At 49.8% G+C, this 19,171-nt stretch overlaps 1 protein-coding gene across 2 annotated transcripts in view; it reads left to right on the top strand.

Moving 5' to 3' along the window:
* Nucleotides 1-373: 373 nt before the first annotated feature.
* LOC135457426 (protein CEPU-1) overlaps nucleotides 374-19,171 on the top strand; it is a 391,621-nt gene continuing 372,823 nt past the window's right edge. Inside the window, exon 1 of one of the 2 annotated variants that reach the window (XM_064731994.1) lies at nucleotides 374-554. In XM_064731994.1, coding sequence (XP_064588064.1) covers nucleotides 479-554 — 76 coding nt within the window. In that variant the 5' untranslated portion in view covers nucleotides 374-478. The remainder of the gene's footprint in view (nucleotides 555-19,171) is intronic. The other variant, XM_064731998.1, reaches the window with a different exon arrangement.

The following is a 19,171-nucleotide window of genomic DNA, read 5'->3' as shown; positions in this document are numbered from 1 at the left end:
GTGCTAGTGGGGTTCGGGGTTGCAGATGTTGGCGGTGCAGATGTTGGGGGTGCAGATATTGGGGTTGCACATGCCCCTGGGGTTCTCGGGGTGCCTTTGCCGCGGGGGTGCGGGTGCCGGCAGGGTGCGGGTGCGGGCGCGGGGGGGCCCCGCAGCCAATGAGTGCTGCGCGGGGGCGGCTGCGTGCGCGGCCGGCGGCGTGTTGCAGCCGGGCGGCGTGTGCGGGCCGGAGCGGCGGGCACGCAGCGCCTGTCCTCGCACCTGCAACCCCTTCCGACCCCCTTCCCCCCCCTTTTTTTTTTCTTTTGGGTTTTTTCCCCCCTCCCCCACCCTTCGGTGCTTTTTTCCCTTTTTTTTTTTTTTCCCTTTCCTTTTTCCTTCCCCCCCCCCGCCCCTCTTCCTGCGCTTTGCTCCGGGAAAACGCTGGATTTTAAACCTTTCCCCGCCCGGCAGTGAGTGGGGAAGGAGAAGGAAAACCATGGCCCAGGCCAGAATGCACCACCCCGTCTCTTGGGTGATCTTCGCCGGGATGGCCGCGCTCCTCCTCCCCCAAGGTAGGGAACGCGGCGGGGGACGCAGCCCGGGCGGGCGGAGGATGCGCGGTCCCACAGCAGCGCCCTCCGAGGGGACTGGGGGATGAGAATCCCCCCAGAGCGGGGATGAGGATCCCCCCAGAGCTGGGGAAGGGTCTCCAGCCCGCCGTGAAGTTGCGGGGGATGCGGATGCGGGTGCGGCGCAGGAATTCCCGGCGCACCGGGCTGGCGGCGGGGGGGACACCGCTCCTCTCCTGTCGTCCTGGTTATTTCTGCGGGTGCAGAAGGACTCTGCCATCCCAGCACGGTTCTGGCAGGGTCAATGAGCCAACAGGCTGGAGGATGTCGGGGTTCCTCCGTGCTCCCCCCGCGTCTTTGCTTTTCCAGCAAGGTCGTCCGAAAAACTCGGTGCAGCCCCGCTCCCGCCGGGCTGGGAGTTGGGAAGCGCTGGTCCAGCCTGTCCCGGATCAGCACGGCTGCCTCCCCCCAGCCGGGGGACGGCGCTGGGAGGGGAGTGGGGGCAGTGCAAGGGGAAAAAAAAGAGCAAAAAGCGATGGGAAAAGGAGGGGGAAGAGGCGGCAGGAGCCAGCCCCATCTGGCCGGGAGCGCCGAGCCTGTCAGCTCGCGTTAGGCTCCTCGCAGCCATCTGGAGGGGCTGTGGGAGCGGGGTTTCCTCCACGGGAGGAGAGGATGGAGCCGCATCCTGCCCCGGGCCGCCGCGGGAGCTCGGGATGCGCCAGGGGATGCGCCGGGGGATGCTGCTGTGCCTGGAGCGGGGCTCCGGGGCGGGATGCGGGCACTTCCCGGGGACATGGATGCACCCCGGGAGGGGATGCTGGCGCTCCTCGGAGCAGGGATGCACCCCCGGGGCGGTGCGAGTGTTCCTGGGCGAGAGGGATGCACCCGGGGGATGTGGGGTCTCCTGAGGATGGATGCACCCGGCGGGGTGAATGCACCTCCATCTCCACAGCCGGATCCTGCTCCCTCTGCGCTGCCCACGGAAGGCTGGGGATGTCCAAAGCGGCCCAGGCTCGTCCCCCGTGCGCCGAGGAGCGCTGCAGCAGGAGCCGGGCGGGCTCGGGGTGTGGGGCTGGGGGCTGCGGGGTGCCCAGGGATGCTCACTGCGTGTCTCCCACCACAAACTTCTGTCTGCTGGGCAAACCGTGCCGGCTGCTGCGGGGGGAGAGCCCTCCGTGCCGTATCGACCGGCACAGGCTGCTTAACATGCACATCACACGGTGCCGAGGCATCGCTCCTCTTCGCCTTCCTCCCGCTCTCCGTCTCGCAGGGCTGCTGCTGCTGCCCGCCCGGCATTCCTGCATCCCTGGGGCTTCCCCCGCTCCCACCCCTGCAGGGAACCCGGGCGGGTGTGAAGGGTCGGGGCTGCCCAGGAGAGGGATGGAGCTGCACCTTTCCCTCCTCACTTCTCCTGCTCGGAATTTGTGCTTCATTTGTTTTATTATTTCATTATTTTATTATTTCTTAATGCTTGCTTTGGGGCTCCTCACCTGGCTTCCTTGCAGTCTTATTCTATGCCTCTGGTTATCCTTCCTGCTTCCTCTCCAAGCTTCTAGATCAAAAAGTAGTTGGGTTTTTTATTTCTTTATTTATTATTTTTATAACTCTCCTAGGCAGCAGAGTAGTGGGGAGGAATGTGCTGACTCCCTAAGCCCAAAATCCCCCAATTCCCTGCATTTCAGGAACCTGATGTGGGTGCCAGAAGTCCCTGAGTCACTCTTGGAGTGAGGGAAAGCAGGGAGCCACAACACTCCATGGTCTGGGGAGAACCCAGGGCAGATCTGTGGGGAATTGGGTGAAAAATTGCCCAGGGCAGCAAAACGTTGGGGCCTTTTTAGGGCTGGGAGTTGCAGCATTGTTGGAACGAAGGAATCCCCTTGGGAGTTTCTTCTTGCATAATTTTATTTAAGAGTCATTTTGAAAACCCTCAAACACACCCTACAAATGATTTTGTATTTTAGCACAAACTTTTAAAGAGAGTTTTGAGAAAATTGGGTTCATTCAAGCCCTAGGTGATATTTAGGTTTGTATGCAATGCTGAAAATCAGCAGTAATGTGCTTCTGCTTCATGAATTCTTCTGCTAATCCCAGCAGTTTTTGGAATTCATAAGTTTTCCCCTTTGTTTGGTGTCCTGAAGTGGAGCTGGCTTGTGTTTGAAGACACGAAAATAATTGTCATGCAGGAAAACTGAGTTTGGCACAAACCTCCTCCAAATATCTCCAGAGATGCGTGCTGCCCTCTGCAGCAGCCTGTCCTCCTCTGGGTCATTTCCCTATTTCCAGCCAAACAAACAATAAGAAAAGTGGTTTGTGAGTGTGCTTGAAAGGAAAGTGGAGCATGAAGTGGGATAATTCAGAGGCGTTTGACCACCTGCATTTGTGCAAACATCTGTGGGTCCTCTAAGTTTTGCAGATTCGCTTTTGCGGAAATTCTGTAGATTTGTTGGATTTGTGGAATTGTGGCCCTAAAATGGGAGCTGTTGAGGGCTGTGCCCATCAGGAAGGAGCCCCCTGAGCCCTGGAATGTCCAGGGTGGTTGGACACCAAGGCAGCTGGAGAGAGAGGCTGGGGCATTTTTTGGATGCTGCATCCCCTTGGGAAGGAGCTGTGGGTGTCCATTGCATCCTCTCACAAGAAGGACGGAGCCAGAAAATGTCCAGCCACAACTTGGGGAAGGAGAAGGGAAGAGGGGAGGTTGCAGAGGGCTGGGATAGCTCCAGGCTTCGGGAAGTGAGTGGCAATTTGGCAACACAGCTCTCATTGTGTTTGCTCTGTGTCTTCTGTGTGATTTTTAAATAGCAGCAATGAAAATCCAAAATATCCTCACACAGGGCCCAGGCAGCAGAATTTTCCCTTCCCCCTTTCCTGGCTCAAAGCAAAGGGGTGTCCCCACATGTGCCCCATGTCCTTGACCCAGAGCCCACCTGGATTTCTTAAGGAAGAGGCAAAAATCTCACCCAGCACTTGGGAGTGGAAGAGACAAGAAAACTCTTCACTCAGCCACGCGTAAAAGGATTAACCAGGCTAAAAGGTCATAGAAGATTTAGCTGGGCCTTTAGCATCAGTAAGCCAAGAATTATGGGAATTTGATTTACAAATTAGCATAAAGACCTTATTCTAATAAGCATACAAGCTGAAATAGGTATGTAAAATAATAGCATGTGTCAACATCCTACACAGAGCGTTCCTCATCCGAAAGAATTATTCGCTCGTTCGATGTGGCTGGGATGCAGATAATTCCCAAAGTGAGACAGGCTGTGCTGGTGTGTGATGGAAAGGCTGGATCTGACCCAGAGACACATGCACAGGGAGGAGGGCCTGGGTGCTTCCTCTAGGAAGGGCAGGATTTGGGATCTGGGTTGGAGCTATGCAAAAATTGCTATCCCCAAAAAATGCTGTGCCCAAAAAATGTTATCTCAAAAAAGTGCCACTCCCAAAAAAATGCTATCCCCAAAAAATGCCGTCTCCAGAAAATGCTGTACCCAAAAAATGCTATGCCTGAAAAATCCTGCCCCCCCAAAATGATATCCCCAAAAAATGCTGTGCCCAAAAATACTACCCCCAAAAATGCTATCTCAAAAAATTGCCACCCCCCAAAAAGTGCTGCCCCCAAAAATACCGTCCCCCAAAAATGCTACACCTGAAAAATGCTGTCCCCAAAAAATGCTGTGCCCAAAATCCTATGAGAATTTTCTGTCAGTAGAGGGGCAAGGAGAAACCTTTTGCTGCTCTCAAAAGATTCTATCCCCAAAAAATGCTGCCCCCCAAAACCCCTATCCCCCAAGAAATGCTATCACCAAAAAACGCTGGCCCAAGAAAATTCTATCCCCAAAAAATGCCATCCCAAAAATCCTGTGAGAATTTTCTCTCAGTGGAGGGGTGAGGGGAAACCGCCTGCTACTACCAAAAATTCTATCCCCAAGAAATTCTATCCCCAAAAAATGCTGCCCCCAAAAAATTCTACCCCCAGAGTCTTGCGAGAATTTTCTCTCAGTGGAGGGGTGAGGGGAATCCTCCTGGCAGCTCGTGCAGGAGGTAATTGCACTAATGAATGTGTATAAGAAAAATTACGTGTATCGACATCTTTTTGTGAATGCTCGGATTTATTGGTCCTCAGGAAAAATATTAGATGTGGTTAATAGTTATCACACAGGTCAATAAAACATGATATTCACCCCAACAGCAGAAAATAGCTTTTTAATAGGTAATAACAGTAATAATCAATAGCTACATGATTAGATAACCCAGTTATATGCAGTACATAAAAGGAAGGGAAGGCACTCTGCCTGCTCGGTGCTGGATTTGGAGCATGGCTGAACATCTGTCATTGCTGTTGATTCCCAGCAGGGCAGAGGAGGTATCAGCACCTCTGGAAATCAGGAACCACGTGGCATTAATTGGCACATTTTTAAGATTCATCAGAGCAAGCAGCAACCTGAGAAGACCTTTGGAAAGCAGCTGAGCTGTGCAAAACGCTGGAGGCACCCAAAATGCTGGAAAGGGGATGGGATTTTGGTTTGGTTTTGCAGGTGGGTTTTCCAAGTGTTGTGTTGTCATCTTACTGCAGGGGTTCCACACCATTGTCTCCTTATCAAAAAGGTTTCGTATCTTCTTGGTGTTTTTCGTGGGTATCTCCTCGGAGCACTGACCCTTTCTCCTTTACAAAGCAGCCAACTGAATCCAGCTCCCTTCTCAACCAGTCACCCACTCTTTCATAGCATCTTCTTCTCATTGGTTACAGCTGTGGCCTGTTAAAGTTAGACTTGCTCCTAATCTTTGATAATTGGCCCAGCTACAACTCCTTAGGGGTAAGATTACTTTCTACACTATCTTTATTTTCTTATATTCTATCCCGCTACACAAGTGTGGATTTCTGCTGCTTCCCTGGGAGCATCCCTGTGCTGAGCTGGTTACAATCCACAGCAGTGGATTGGCAGGAGACAAGGAGGAGTAAAGTTGTTGTAGTTGCTCTACGCTGTGGCTGTGGAGAGATCTCCACCACAACAGATGGAGAACAAAATGATAAAAAATCAAAGTGAAATGGAACTTCATTGTGTGAAATAAATTACCTTAGAACATGGTAGGAGGTGATGGAGTCGTTACACCAGGTTTAGGAGCCCCACTGGTGGACTGGGAATGTGTGAGGTCCCATAAGTGCTGACACAAATTTCAGGATGTGCAGTTGTTTCCTGGCCATAAAGCACACATGAACAAGGTGCCTGTGGCCACCTAGAGTGGGTATGTGAGGAGGGAAGGATTGTCCATCTCAGGTGTTCATGGTGAGGATTTGGAGCTGCAGCTTGGCCTCGGAGTTGAGCTCTTGGCTTCTAACAGGGGCCAAAATGAGCAAAAATGCCAGATTTGGGGATTCTGTGGAAGCCCAGGTTGGTATCCAGCTGCTCCACATTTGGGATGAGCTTCATGGGTCAGAAGGAGCTAAATATCAGTTTGATAAGAGAGAATCAGGTGGGAGCTGGGAGCTTGGAAAAAACCTTCTCTGGTAAATCTGAGCTTCTGAGCCACCCTAGGGACCATCCCTGTGTGCAGGACTGGGGCTCTGGAGGCTGCAGCCAGTTTTGGGATATCCTTGTGTTTAGAAAAGCTTCTTCTCCTTTCCCCACATAGGAATTTTGACCAGCACAACAACCCTGGCTCGTGGTTTCTCCATCTTCCTTTAACTTACTCCTGAGATGAGTGAATTTGATATTAGAAGTGTCTGCTTTGTGTATTTTTCTTGCAGTTTTCACTTAAAAATACCTATATTGTGATTTCCTCCCCCATTTTATTTTTTCCCCATGGGGAAGGAATTGATCAGTTGACAGATTTAGGTCAGGTTAGTGAGCAGGGCTTGCTGTTTTCTGTGATAAACCAGGAGTGGATGGGGAGAGCTCTTCCCAGGAAGCTCCAGTCACACAGTGCAGGTGAATTTCAGCTTTCCTCAGCCTGGGAAACACCCCCTGAGGAGCAAATATTTGTCCATGGGGATCAGAAAAAGACTTCAATTTGTGTTTGTCTTTGCTTGCCAACTTCAGTAGTGGAAAGAAAGGGCAAAACTTTCCTTGCTTGTTCTCCAGTTGAAGGGACAAGAGCTTTAAAGAGGGGAAATGGGATTTTTTGAGCATTCCTGTCATTCTCCTTTGATGGGCAGTGACAAATCTCCCGTTAGACTCAAACCCGATCCATCTCTGATGTTCATGGCAAAAGCTTGGAGCTGAGCTCTTGGTTTCAAACAGGAGCCAAAATGAGCAAGGTGCCAGATTTGGGGATTTTGTAGTGGAAGTCCAAGCCATGTTTCTGTCTTCTGTTGCCAGCCAGCACCAACACATGGGTTTTTCATGCCTTTAGAAGCTTTTTATAGGAAAAAACAGAACAGGCTGGGAGAGCTGGGGGTGCTCACCTGGAGAGGAGAAGGCTCCAGGGAGAGCTCAGAGCTCCTTGCAGGGCCTGAAGGGGCTCCAGGAGAGCTGGAGAGGGACTGGGGACAAGGGATGGAGGGACAGGACACAGGGAATGGCTCCCACTGCCAGAGGGCAGGGATGGATGGGATATTGGGAATTAGGAATTGTTCCCTGTGAGGGTGGGGAGATCCCAGAACAGGGTGCCCAGAGCAGCTGGGGCTGCCCCTGGATCCCTGGAAGCGTTGAAAGCCAGGCTGGATGGGGCTGGGAGCCACCTGGGATAGTGGAAGATGTCCCTGCCCATAGCAGGGCTTGGAATAGGAAGATCTTTAAGGTCCCTTCCCAATCCAAACCATTCTGTGATTCTACAAAAAACAGGATCACAAAGAGTGACCCCTTTGCACCCCTTGGGGCACCCCAACCCCTGCATCCTGCAGGAATTGCGTCCCAGCACATTTGGAGCCGTGGCTGGCAGCTCGGAGGAGCTGCCACCTCCCTCCTCCTCCTCCTCCTCCCCAAGCAGGCACCTTGCTCGTGGTCAATAATAAATCAGAGGTGCTGCCTTGCCAGGCTCTGCTCTCTGCTGCCAGGCGGCAGAGCACGGATTTTTGATGTGCTCAACAGTTAATATGTCTAATGCTGAAAGCTGTTGTAAATTAATTGACCTCTTGGCCCCCTTGTCCTGTTGACTGTTCCCACTGAGGACAGTGGTTGGTTCTTGGCATTCTTGCCCCCCTCCTCCACCTCCCAGTAATGCTTTGCTTGCTAATCAGGGCAGGCAGAAAAAGGAGCCTCGGCTCTGAAATGCTTCAGAGGAGCTGCATGGGCAGGTCAGGGCTCTGGGCATCCACTGTGCCTGAATTCCTGTTGGTCAGAGTATTCCCTTTAAAGCTCTGCATGGAACCCTCTGCCTTCCCACGGGGACAATGGGGATGGGGGTGCTGCCAGACTGGAAAGTCCCAGCACAGCCCCAAGGACCCTCTGGAGATGGATGGAAGGGGCACCTCTATACCCTGGGTGAGCTGTGACTCACACCAGGTCGTGGGTCTGGCTTGGAAGAAGGATGAGGACAAGTTCTCATCAGGGATTTTTTGGAAATTACAGAAAAAGATCCCAGAACAGTTTGGGTTGAAAAGAAGCTTAAATCTCATCTCATTCCTGTGGTAACCATATATCCTCTGAGCAGAGAGAGACATAGCTGTCCCAGGATTTTCCTGGGAAGCTGTGAGAAGCTGTGGGAAAGTTCAGAGAAAGAATTAAAACAATTATTATCTCTCTTTCTGTAAACGTTGTTTATAGACATGATTCTCCAGAGTGTGCTGTTCATAGTTCACCAACAGGAGAGAGAAGATTCCCAAAGGCCAGTCAGGTCTTAGGTCCACCCTTTTTTCTGTAAGAACTGTGGATTTCTAAATAAAGTGTTTTTATGCTTTCTGATGATGTAGTCTCTGTATCACCTTTGGCTGTCACTGATATCCCTTTAGTGACACATTTCACCCTCTACCATGGCAGGAACATTTTCCACTGTCCCAGGCTGCTCCAAGCCCCATCCAACCCAGCCTTGAGGGACTGGTGTATTTTCCTTGCACACTGCTGATCGTGGAAACCCTGATTTAGCTTGGAAAGGAGCTTGGAAAACCACAAATGCTCAGTCCACAGGGCTGGTTCGTGTCCTCCAGTGACTCATGGTGGGAGAGAGAGAGAGCAGCTGCTAAGGAGTGGGAAATGCCACAGGAAATTGTGTAATATTAGAAACGAAGCAGAATGTTTCAGGTTTTTCTAATTCCAAAATGAAATAATAATAAAAAAAAGAACAATCACCAAATTCCCAGTGAAAGCAAATTCTGGGAAGACTGAGGATTGATTTTTGAAGCATTTTCTTCGGAGCTTGCTGAGGCTTTATGTACAAAGTTGTGAAGTGATTTAAAAAAAAAAAATAAAAAGAGCTCCAAAGGCCGTGTTCCAGCAGTATCAAAGAGCCTGGAGTCTCCAGCCTTGTTCCATTTTGTATTGTTATTTCTTCAAAACAGATCCTTTGCTAATGTTTCCATTTTACTAGAAACAGAATTCTTGCTTTAAAGAACTGGTTTGAAAGCCAAACCTGACCCGCCTCACTGGAAGCGTGACAGGCCCACAGAGCAAAGCAAGATTCATTAATGCCATAATATTCGCTTTCTTTTTTTGGTGTTTGGGTCTTTTTTCCCCCTCTTAGAGGAGTTATCTGGTGAATAGCACTTGGTTCCTGGCTTGGTTTGGGTGTTTTTAGCTTTTATTCCCTTTCCACAGGACAGATGGTATTTAGAGATCAGAGGGTGCCTCCATTAGACTTTTACTTTTCCAAAGTCAATTCCCAAAGGCAGCACTGGGGTTTTTGATAGCGGGCCAAGGCGCAGGAGAGCGGCAGGGCTGGCTGGCACGGGGTGAATTTGGATTTAGGATGAGTGACATCTCTCTTAATGAAGCTCTTTTTGGAACAAAGCTGGCGAGGAGCAGGATCCGTGATCCATTAGAGGCCGGGGTAGTGGCAGAGCCAAAACTGCCTTGTCACTGGAGACAACATGAAAACGAATGTGTATTATTTATTGTTTACTTTTTGTGCCGCTTTTCTGCACGTCAATGCTTCCCATTGTATGTTTTGGGCTTCAAAACCTGACACCACATTAGAAACCATCTCCAAAGCCCCCAAATAATGCATAAACTATGATTATTCCTTCTGATCCACTTGTGTTTATGTAAATGGCTGGAAAAACGTTTTTCAGCTTATTTCAGAAGCTTAAGGGATTCATACCAAGCCTATTATTGAAAAATCAGAAAGTGAAAAGCAACTTCTGAGACAAGGAATTAGCAACTCAATGGCAGCGCTGGGGCTGCGGGGTCTGGCTGGACCACAGATGGGAATTCCCTTGGGATTCAAAAATCCAGCAGGTTTGGGGGGATTTGAGGGGAGAGGGGGCTCAGAGGAGGTTTGGGGTCAGTCCAAAGGGATGAGGGGCTGCAGGGGGAGTTGGGGGACAAACTAATGGTGCTGCTGGGGCTGCCGGTCTGGGTTTTGGGGGATGAAGCCTCCAGGCACTTGGGGAATTATCTCTTGCATCCATGGGTGGGAAGGGGCTGGCAGTGCCATCCTGGCTCCATGCAAACCTTTTCCTCTCTCCCAGGAGAGCTGGGACCAGATGCAGATTCTCTTTGGGCTCCATCCCGTTCCAGCCAGCCCTGCAGCATCTCATCCCTCTTCTCCTGCTGCCTTTTTTTCCCTGGTTTGGTCCCTTTCCCCCTTCCTTATGTTAATTTCCCACCTGAGCACCAAGTACTTTATAAATAGCAAATCTGAAATGAATTTCCTAGCAGCAATCATTATCTCCCTCGACAGCCATTAAACATTCACACAAGCAGAGCAAAATGACAAAGGGGATTGATTTTTACAGTATGTTGGGGGGAGGTAGGAGAAAGGAAATATGTTGACAAGGCTTTTTTTTTTTTTGCCTTATTTCCCCCCTCTCTCCATTCTCCCCTCCCTTCCACATCCTCTATCTTGGTGAAAATCAAAATCACCCTTTTGGAGATCAGGTTGTGAGGGGATGAGAGACAGCAAAGTTGGAAATAAATAACAATAAATTTAAGAAAAAAAGGTGAAAAAAAAGCAGCAAGTTCTTCTTCAAGCAGCAAGCTCTGCTCCCTTCCTTTGCAGCCCCTTGCTCTAATCCGCTGGCCACGTACAACTGGTAAACATGAAGTTGGTTCCGTGGCCTGGCTGTGGAGATGAATATGTCAGAGCTAATGCCTGTGAAGATGGAGGGGTGGGCTGCAGGGAAAGGGGGGGCCCAATCTGGGAGCCTGCTCAGCAGAATAAATGTGTTGATGCAATCGTTGGGAGCGGGCGAGCCGCGGCCGAATGAGGCACTGTAGCTGAAAATTTAACTTTGATTTCAATTTTCATATTTGTCAGCAATAATTAGATTCAAGAAATGTTTTTGCCGCTGTTCTAAAATACTAATAAGTAGGAGCCTTTGTAGTATGGCTAATGGAGTCTTTTTTTTCCTAGTGGGCTAGAAAAATTCCATTAAAGGGAAAAGTCATACTATATTACTGTGCTTCAACATGCAGTGGCTCTGCTGCCACAGGAATATCTGTGCTGGGAAACAGTGCAGGGATGATGCTGGGACTGGTTCCTGTGGCTGGGGTTGGGCAGGGCCAGAGGGGACCCCCCACACCAAACTGGGCAGGGGGTGACGCTCTGAGAGGCTTTGGGAAGCTTTTGGATTGCTTATGGGCTGATATCCCAGTGGCTCTCATCCAGCAGGCTTTGGCAAACTGTTTTGGTGTTGCCATTTCCCTTTGGGTTTGAAGCCTTGGATCAATGAGGAATTTCCCCTTGTTGGCTCTGCCAAAGGCAGAAAGTTCCTTCTGCCCCTCCCCAGCCTGCAGGGTGGATTTCCTTGGCAGCACTGCCTGGTTTTATCCCAGGGAGATGCCGGCAAGGAAAGTGATATTAAATTTGCTGGCGATATGCAGAGCAAATGGGGAAGCTCTAAGTTGTGTCATTCTCAAGTTACTTCAGCCTATTAAGCAAACAAAAGCACTTGTGGAGTGAGAAATGGAAATGGCCAACGTGGCCCGATTAATCCTGGAAGTACAATTCCATTAATAAGCCAGCTTTTAATAGGTGGCTCTTTCCAGGAGCTGCTGGGACGAAGAATTGATGTATTCACTGTAATTGTATTGCAACTAATAGGATCAGAAGAAAATTGTATGGAGAACTTATTCCTTTGCCACCATATTCCAATCAGTTGAAATAATACAGGAGGGCCCAGCATGGTAATGAGACTTAAATCTAAACAAGAATATTTTAAATTTTAGTGCGTGTGGAGGGGAGTTGGCTTGTGATTTTTCTTCCCCATAGATTGGGCAGAAATAAAAATAAATAAAAGAGAAATTCAGAGAGGTGCTGGAGGAAATGGGAATCCCAATCCCAGTGGAAATGGTCCATGGTTGGGTGCTGGGGCTGGGATGTGGCTGCTGGTGCAGAGCTGTGCCAGCTGAGCCTCTCTCCTGAATGCTAAGGGGGTGTCTGGATGCCCAGGGATGGCACTGCCCCCTTGGCATCTCACCCAGAGCCTTTTGTTCCTGTCATTGGCAGCGAGAGGAGCCTTCCCCCTCTGCAGTCGCTGTGGTTCACTGGCAGAGCTCATTAACGAGCCTCAGGTCCTCCCTCCATTCATCCCCCGTTTATTCCCTCCTCCATCTGCAGGCTCTGATGGTTTGCTGATCCTTTCTTCCCAAGGAACTCCTGAAAAACCCCACCTTCTGCTTTAGTGAGCAAATGTACCTTTGTGGCAGTGGCTCTGGGCCCCCGTGGGCTGCAGAGAGGGATTTGGGCTTTAATCCATGAGTGTCCCTCCAAGGGACCTTGGAAGAGAAGAGCTGTGCAAATCCCAGGCAGGCTGGGTGGCTCAGCACGTCCAAGGTGATGCACAGCAGTGCCCCAGGATGCAGATCTCCACAATATCAATGGAACTGTGGAATGATGCACATTAAAACAAGGGAAATGCCAATGTGGGAGCTGCCTGACCCAGAATCTGTGTGGCCCGTGATTTCTGGAGCTGTGGCTCTGCCATGAGAAGTTTGCAATCACTTTTTGTCTGTTCATCACTGGTTCAGGGCTGTTTGTTTTTCACTCCTCCTCCCTATTTGTATGCATGCTCTGACCCTGCTTTGGTAACAGGCTAGAGAGTAAATAGAAAGGGGAGGGGAAAAAAAAAGGCAAGAGGAAAAAAAAGCCAAGGCACAGTTCAGTTCAAATCCCCAAGGAAACAGATGTGATTGCCTTCCAGAAATGGCTCCAATAAGGCCAGAAAGGAATATTGCTTTTATAGCTTTTGGGATATAAAACATTTAGAAAATGTGATTGACTGGTAGTGCCTAATTTATCATTTATCCATTTCTCCCTCCACCCAAACACAGCAGTATCCTCAGACAGACTCATTTCCACCTTTTCTTGGCTTTGTGCCCCTTTCCTATGTGTGACACACGTGCACACCCATGTGTCCTTGCACGCTGAGCTGTGTGCACACACACAGGCACGTGTTCCCCCACGCTCCTGGCTCCTTGTCCCTGTGTCATGGATTTATCATCGTTCTGCTAAGCACTCAAACTCCTGTGGCTATTTATAATTAATGCTCAGAAACCTGCCAATCCATTTAATGACACCAGGAGGTCACGGCCTCCCTTATAGCTCCCCATTAATCATCATTAGAACAGTTCTGGGTTTTTTACGTTCTTTTAAAATGTTAATTCACCTTTATAATGCTCCTTTCAGCTCTGACTGTAAAGGGATACTCTGCAGTCACTCCAGACTGTCTTGCAAGTGTGTGCAGGTGAAAGGCTCAGTGGGACAATTGCACTTGATAAAGTCTCTTGGATGTCTCCCGCTGGAATGAATTACACTCGCAAGCTCTGCCAGATGGGATTTCTGCACTGCCCTCTGCCGCCGGCTCCTCGCGCGGTGCTGGCATCGCTCCCTCCCTGCCGGCTCCATCCCTCACCGCTCCTCCCTCCTGAGCCACAGAATCACGGAATCCTGGGGTGGCTTGGGTGGCAAAGGACCTTAAAAATCCTCTGGTTCCATGTTCCAATCCTCTAGTTCCATGTTCCAATCCTCCAGTTCCATGTTCCAATCCTCTAGTTCCAAGACTTGCCAAAATCTGGCTTGGTTTGGAAAGGCAGGTGTCTGCTAAGGAAGGCAGGAGCCTCCCCTGAAATGGAAAATGTAAACTGCCTCAAAATTGTTATAAATTTTAAATTAAGGGGCTCTGAGGCAAAAATATGGGAGCAGGAATAATTATAAATAGTTCTTTAATAGGGAAGAAAATAAAAAGATGAAATAAGCAATGCAGTAAACTAAACACTGACAGAGTCAGAACACAACCTGACACCCTGTGGGTCAGGGTGTTGGTGGCAGTCCCATTGGAATTGTGGCTGCAGCCCTCCTGAAGTGCCAGGTGTGATTCCCCATGTGGAATGAGCTTATCCATGCTGGCACAGAGCTGGCTCTGCCAGGCTGTGCTCAGGCACACCTTTACTGGGAAGGTTTTTAGATCTGAGGTGGGCTCATGCACAGTTTGTCTTTATGGGTTCTGGTGTCTTGGTTTGGGTGGAGCATCCATCTCATCCCTTGTGAAAGTTAACAAAAATCCCCAAAAATCCCAATTCCCAGAGAGCAGGGCTGCTCCCACTGGTGAGTCCATCTCTTTCCTGCCAGTGCCCTGGGAGCCTCCAGGCCTTGTTGTGTGTCCCAAAGCACCCCCTGCCATGGTCACAGCACAGGGCATCAGCAGAGATGCCAAGAGGCAGCTTGGAGGAAGGAAAGCTCTGGTTGCAATCTGGTACCTTTGGCAAGGAGCAGTTCCTCTTCAGGAGCCTCCTCCTGGCTCGTGGTTGGAAGCAATCATCCCTCTCCAAAGTCAATCTGTGCTTGCCACCAATGGGAATGGCTCCAAAGCAGTGCAAATTGGGTGTTGATCCTTTTGGGAACAGTCCCATGGCCTCGTGTGAGCTGTGGGGACTTCTCACAGCTCCGGGTGCCAAAGCTCCAGAGTCTCCCATGATTTCTGCTCTGTGCTCATCCAAGAGGGGAGAAGGCAGCACGGACACCCAGTTTCTTTGGTGGGAAGCATGCACAGCCCTATGTGTGCTCAAGGAGGGCAAAGATTCATGCTGGCCTGTCTGTTTGGGTGAAATAGGATCACTCCTGCTCCTTTGGAGACTTCTGGTCTGGGTGAGAGCCGAGCCCAGGCCCGTTTCTCTGAGTAAATACGCCAGCAGCATTTGGCTTAATGAACTGTGGCTTTTAATAAATGGCTCTTATCTTGCTGAAGTGCTGCTAAATTGTCAGGATTTAAAATTAGCCTAATAGATTTGTGGGCGATGTTTTATTCACTGGTTAGTTGGAAAGAGATGGAGAGGGGGGGGAGAGATGGCTCCACCCAGTTCTCCCTGAATTATACACGAGTTATTTATTTGTTTGGGCCGAAGGGGAAATGTTCTGGATTAATGTGCAATGCCTCAGCACCTGACTTAATGAGAATTTAGAGACCCATCCCAAACTGATACTCTCCCATTAATCACTTGGTGGCCCCTCTGCTTTGCTGTCCCTGGGATGTATTTTTCGTGGTGATGGTTGGGTTATAGTACCCACTGCTGCTTGCCAGGAAAAGGGGATGGGGATGGACAAGGGAAGTTTTTGGGTGCTGTGGTGACTTTCAGGACCATTTCTTGCAGCTTTGTTCCTTGTTGATGTTGAAGTAGAGGCCATAGATCTCTGTCTACACCACACCTACCTGTACAACTTGAGTTCTTGAGCACGAAGTTGAAGTTGCTCAGCTTGTGGTGCATCCCATGAACTTCCATGAGCCACTTTGCCTGCATTTCTTTTGGCAAAGCTGAGCTGGTTGTGATCCTGTTGACAGTTTGGAGACATATGGAGAGTCAAGGCAGAACAGTGTCTTATAATAGAGTAAAATGGGATCTGGTTGGGATGAAAGATGCCAGGGAAATGTCAATCACTATCATTATCCTAACAAACTGCTGTACCTGCAGAGATAATAATAATATTTAGCAATTATATAGCACCTAACAAGCTCAAACAGCACAGACTGCAGCTAATTAAATCTCCCAAGACTTCCTTTGGGTGGGTGATTTCCTTAGAGCATGGACCAGCTTCTCAGAGTATTTTGTGAGAAGTTCTGTCACTTCTTCTGCATTTCACAGGAAGGGAAGGGTGGTCCTGCTGGAAATGCATGCAGTGAGGCTGGTGGGGTCAGTCCCGGCACTGGGTTGGGCTGTTTGCTCCATTAGGAGGTGTTGGGTGGCCTTGACTTGATCACCCAGATGGCCAAAGGTGTTTGGATATGTTGATGTGCTTTTCCTCATCCTTTTGGGAATCAGGGAGAGTTTGGGTACTGGACACCCAGATGAGGACCCCACCATCACCCCTTGGTGAAGCAGAGGTGCTGGTACAGATGATTTTCAGGGCTGGACAGTCAGAGGGTGTTTTCTCCCGTGCCTGCTTTGCTGTGCTGCTGCTCTTTCCCTCTTGGTTCATCATTCCCCATCCCATCTCGACCAAGCTGCATCCTCACAAACCCTTCTAGAGGGTGACACACCAACCAGCATCCCTGGTTTGGCTGGGCCATCCAAGATCACAACGACAGAAAGCAAGACTTGGAACATTTCCCCATTTGTGGTGCTCTCACCTCTCCCTTCCTGGCATCAGCAGGTGATCCCTGCCTGGATCCAGCCAGGCTCCCTGAGCCCTGCCCAGTGCATGTTCCTCCAGCCCAGGCAGCCCCTGGCGTCCCTGTGACTTTGTGAAGGTCAGCACCGGTGTCTGAAGTGGTAGCAAGGCGTGATGCACAGTGTCAGCCATAAAGGAAATGTTGTATATAAAAGATAAGTTTTTTTTCTTTTCTTGTGGCAGAGGAACAAGGCGCTGGGTTCATTTAGCATTCATAAAGTCTTGCTTTGGAAACGCCTTTAAGTACTGCTGAGGGAGACTTGAAGGAGCATGTTTGAGAGTCAAATGCACATCTCCTTGGGCTCTCCTTTCATCTGCTTTAAAAAACACAATCTTTTTTTTTAATCTTTTTTTTCCCCCTCTGTAAAAATACTAATCTTCTCCAACAGCAGCAGACACCCAGGGTGCAGGCGCTCGGCAATTAGCTCAGTGAACAGAATAAGTGAGGAGCAGAGGGAAGGGGGGACTCAGCCAAGGACCTGAGGACGCTGAAATCCTGAAATCCTGCCTGCTAATTAGGAGGCAGCACAGGATGGAGCCTGGGTAATCCAGGTGCTGAGTCACAACAGCTCAGTGTGCTGTCCACTCGGGTGGCAACGTGGCCCTCTGTCATCCTCTGGGCTCGGAAAAAAACACCAGGGAATTTGGGTGTTGGGCTGGGGAAGAGTCCAAGGGGATGAGGTGAGGATGAGTTTGGCTTGATTTATGACCTGGCAAGAGTAGTCCTGATTCCAAGCAGATCACGAGCAGCTGTTGGGAGAAACATGTGGAGGTTTTGGCGTGATTCCTCCTTGGAATCTTGGCCAACACGTGGAGTGGAGTGTCCGTCCTCCAGAGGCTGGGCTTTCCCTCACAGAGAGTCATCCTCTTGGAGTTGGTGTCAGCGTGGAAATTCAGTGCACGATTCCTGTTCCCCTCGCAGGAGCTGAGGCAGAAGGAGAGAGACAAAAAGCAACAAGGGTTGTCGTCATCCAGACTTCTTCAGCTTGTGAAGAGCCAACTTCTTGGGAAGTGTCAGATGGGCAGAAGTTCAGCTCAGCCCCTTCTTTTGGCTGAAACTTTTCTTGTCCTTGAAATCTCTCTCCTTCTCTCTTCACTTGAGGGAAGGGAATTTGCTGTGGTGGAATATGTTGTCTTGTGGCTTTTTATGAAAACAGCACATGTCACTGCCCCTGTTTCCTGGAGCCAAAGGATATGGCTGGATTTCAAAAAGAAAAGGACTGGATGATTTCATTATTGCTAACAACTGTTCCCACCAAGATAAGGGCAGTCTAATCACATTCCCTGTGAAGAAGTACCAGGGGAACCAAAGGGGAACATTTCCATTTGATCTTCCTCGTTGTCTTGTGTGTTTTGGTCCTCTTCGGTGCTGAGCAGTGCCAGGAGCAGGCTGTGAGGCTGAGGGGATTTGGGGGAGTCAAGGCAGCAGTTCGTGGTGCAGTGTCCTGGTTATCAGGGGTGTCCCAGGCTGGAGATGCTCTGCCAGCAGCTGCCTCCACATCAGGATTTATTTCAGTGACCGCCTGCAGTCAGGGCTGGAATTCCACATCCCAAACTCTTTGAGCGGAGCCTGAGCTGATGAAGGAGGCTGAGCACTGAGCAGAGAGGGAGTTTTCAGCTTTTTATTTTTTGATTTGCAAGTTGCCCAGAAGAAAAGTGCCACCTCCTTCAGAAAAAAAAAAAAAAAATTAAAAAATCAGCTCTTATGGCTAATGAATTTGCTTTTCTTAATTATGTTTCTCAGATTCCCAATGTAGATTCCCCTGAGAACTGATCCATAGCTGAAAACCCCCTCTGCAGTGATGTCTTGGTTTGGAAAGACAGGAGTCTGCTAAGGAAGGCAGGAGCCTCCCCTGGAATGGAAAATGTAAACCCTCCCCACCCCTCCGAATTGCTGTAAATTTTAAATCAAGGCGCTCTCAGGAAAAAATATGGGAGCAGGAATAACAGTTCTTTAATAGGGAAGAAAAAAAATAATAAAATAAACAATGCAGTGCACTAGAACAACACTGCCAGAGTCAGAACCCAACCTGACACCCTGTGGGTCAGGGTGTTGGCAGCAGCCCCATTGGAATTGTGCTCAGCCCTCCTGCAGTGTCAGGTTGGAGCAAGGGGGTCCTGTAACTTCCTCTGAAGATCCAGTGGAAGAAGAGGCAGCTGCTGTTCCTCTGGGGAATCCAGTGGAGAAGCCGTGCTGGTGTTCCAGAATCTCCAGATTATATCCAGGCAGGAATGCTTGGCTCCTCCCTCTGGGCTCACATCTCCCAATGGGATGCTGTAGTTCTTATCAGCCATGCAGGGACATTCAATAGTCTGTTATCAGCAATGTCCCCTCCCGAGGGAGGTGTGATTGTGGTCACTCCAAGAGAGAGATAAGGCAAACTGCCCACTTGACAAAGATAATCTGCCCTACAGATAGTAACAGAGAACATCTTGCATTGCAATCTTCAACAAGTGAGCATGCTCCATCATTAGCTGCCAGGAGGTGATGCTGGCCATGGTGCAACCTGGGTGCAGGGCGAGGGCAGAGTCAGGATTGGAAGGATCAGTTTTTGGCTGTGTCCCCTGCTCCACTCCACTCCACTGCCTTCACGGAGTGAGCTGCACGTGTCCCCACTGCAACCATCCCTGTGGCAGAGAAGGAGCTCTCAAGGCTTTGATTTGCCTCGTGGCAAGAGATAACATTATCATCTCGTCCTTTAATGATCTGAAGACATTGAGGATTTTTCACATCAATTTCTCTGCCTCGGCAGCTCTGATTCTACCACGGGTGGGTAGTGCACAGTCAGTGCAGGCAGAGAGGATGCAGTAACTCTGTTTTCCCCTCACCCTTGTGTTGTTTGCATGCCCTTGGCTCCTCAGGAGCTTGGTGCAGGCACTAATTGATCCGTCCCGTTGGCACAGCCAGCATGGAGCTGTCATCTGGTGAG

Source organism: Zonotrichia leucophrys, chromosome 24, assembly GCF_028769735.1.
Source record: "Zonotrichia leucophrys gambelii isolate GWCS_2022_RI chromosome 24, RI_Zleu_2.0, whole genome shotgun sequence".
NCBI lineage: Eukaryota > Metazoa > Chordata > Aves > Passeriformes > Passerellidae > Zonotrichia > Zonotrichia leucophrys.
This window is presented reverse-complemented; position numbering and strand designations above follow the sequence as displayed.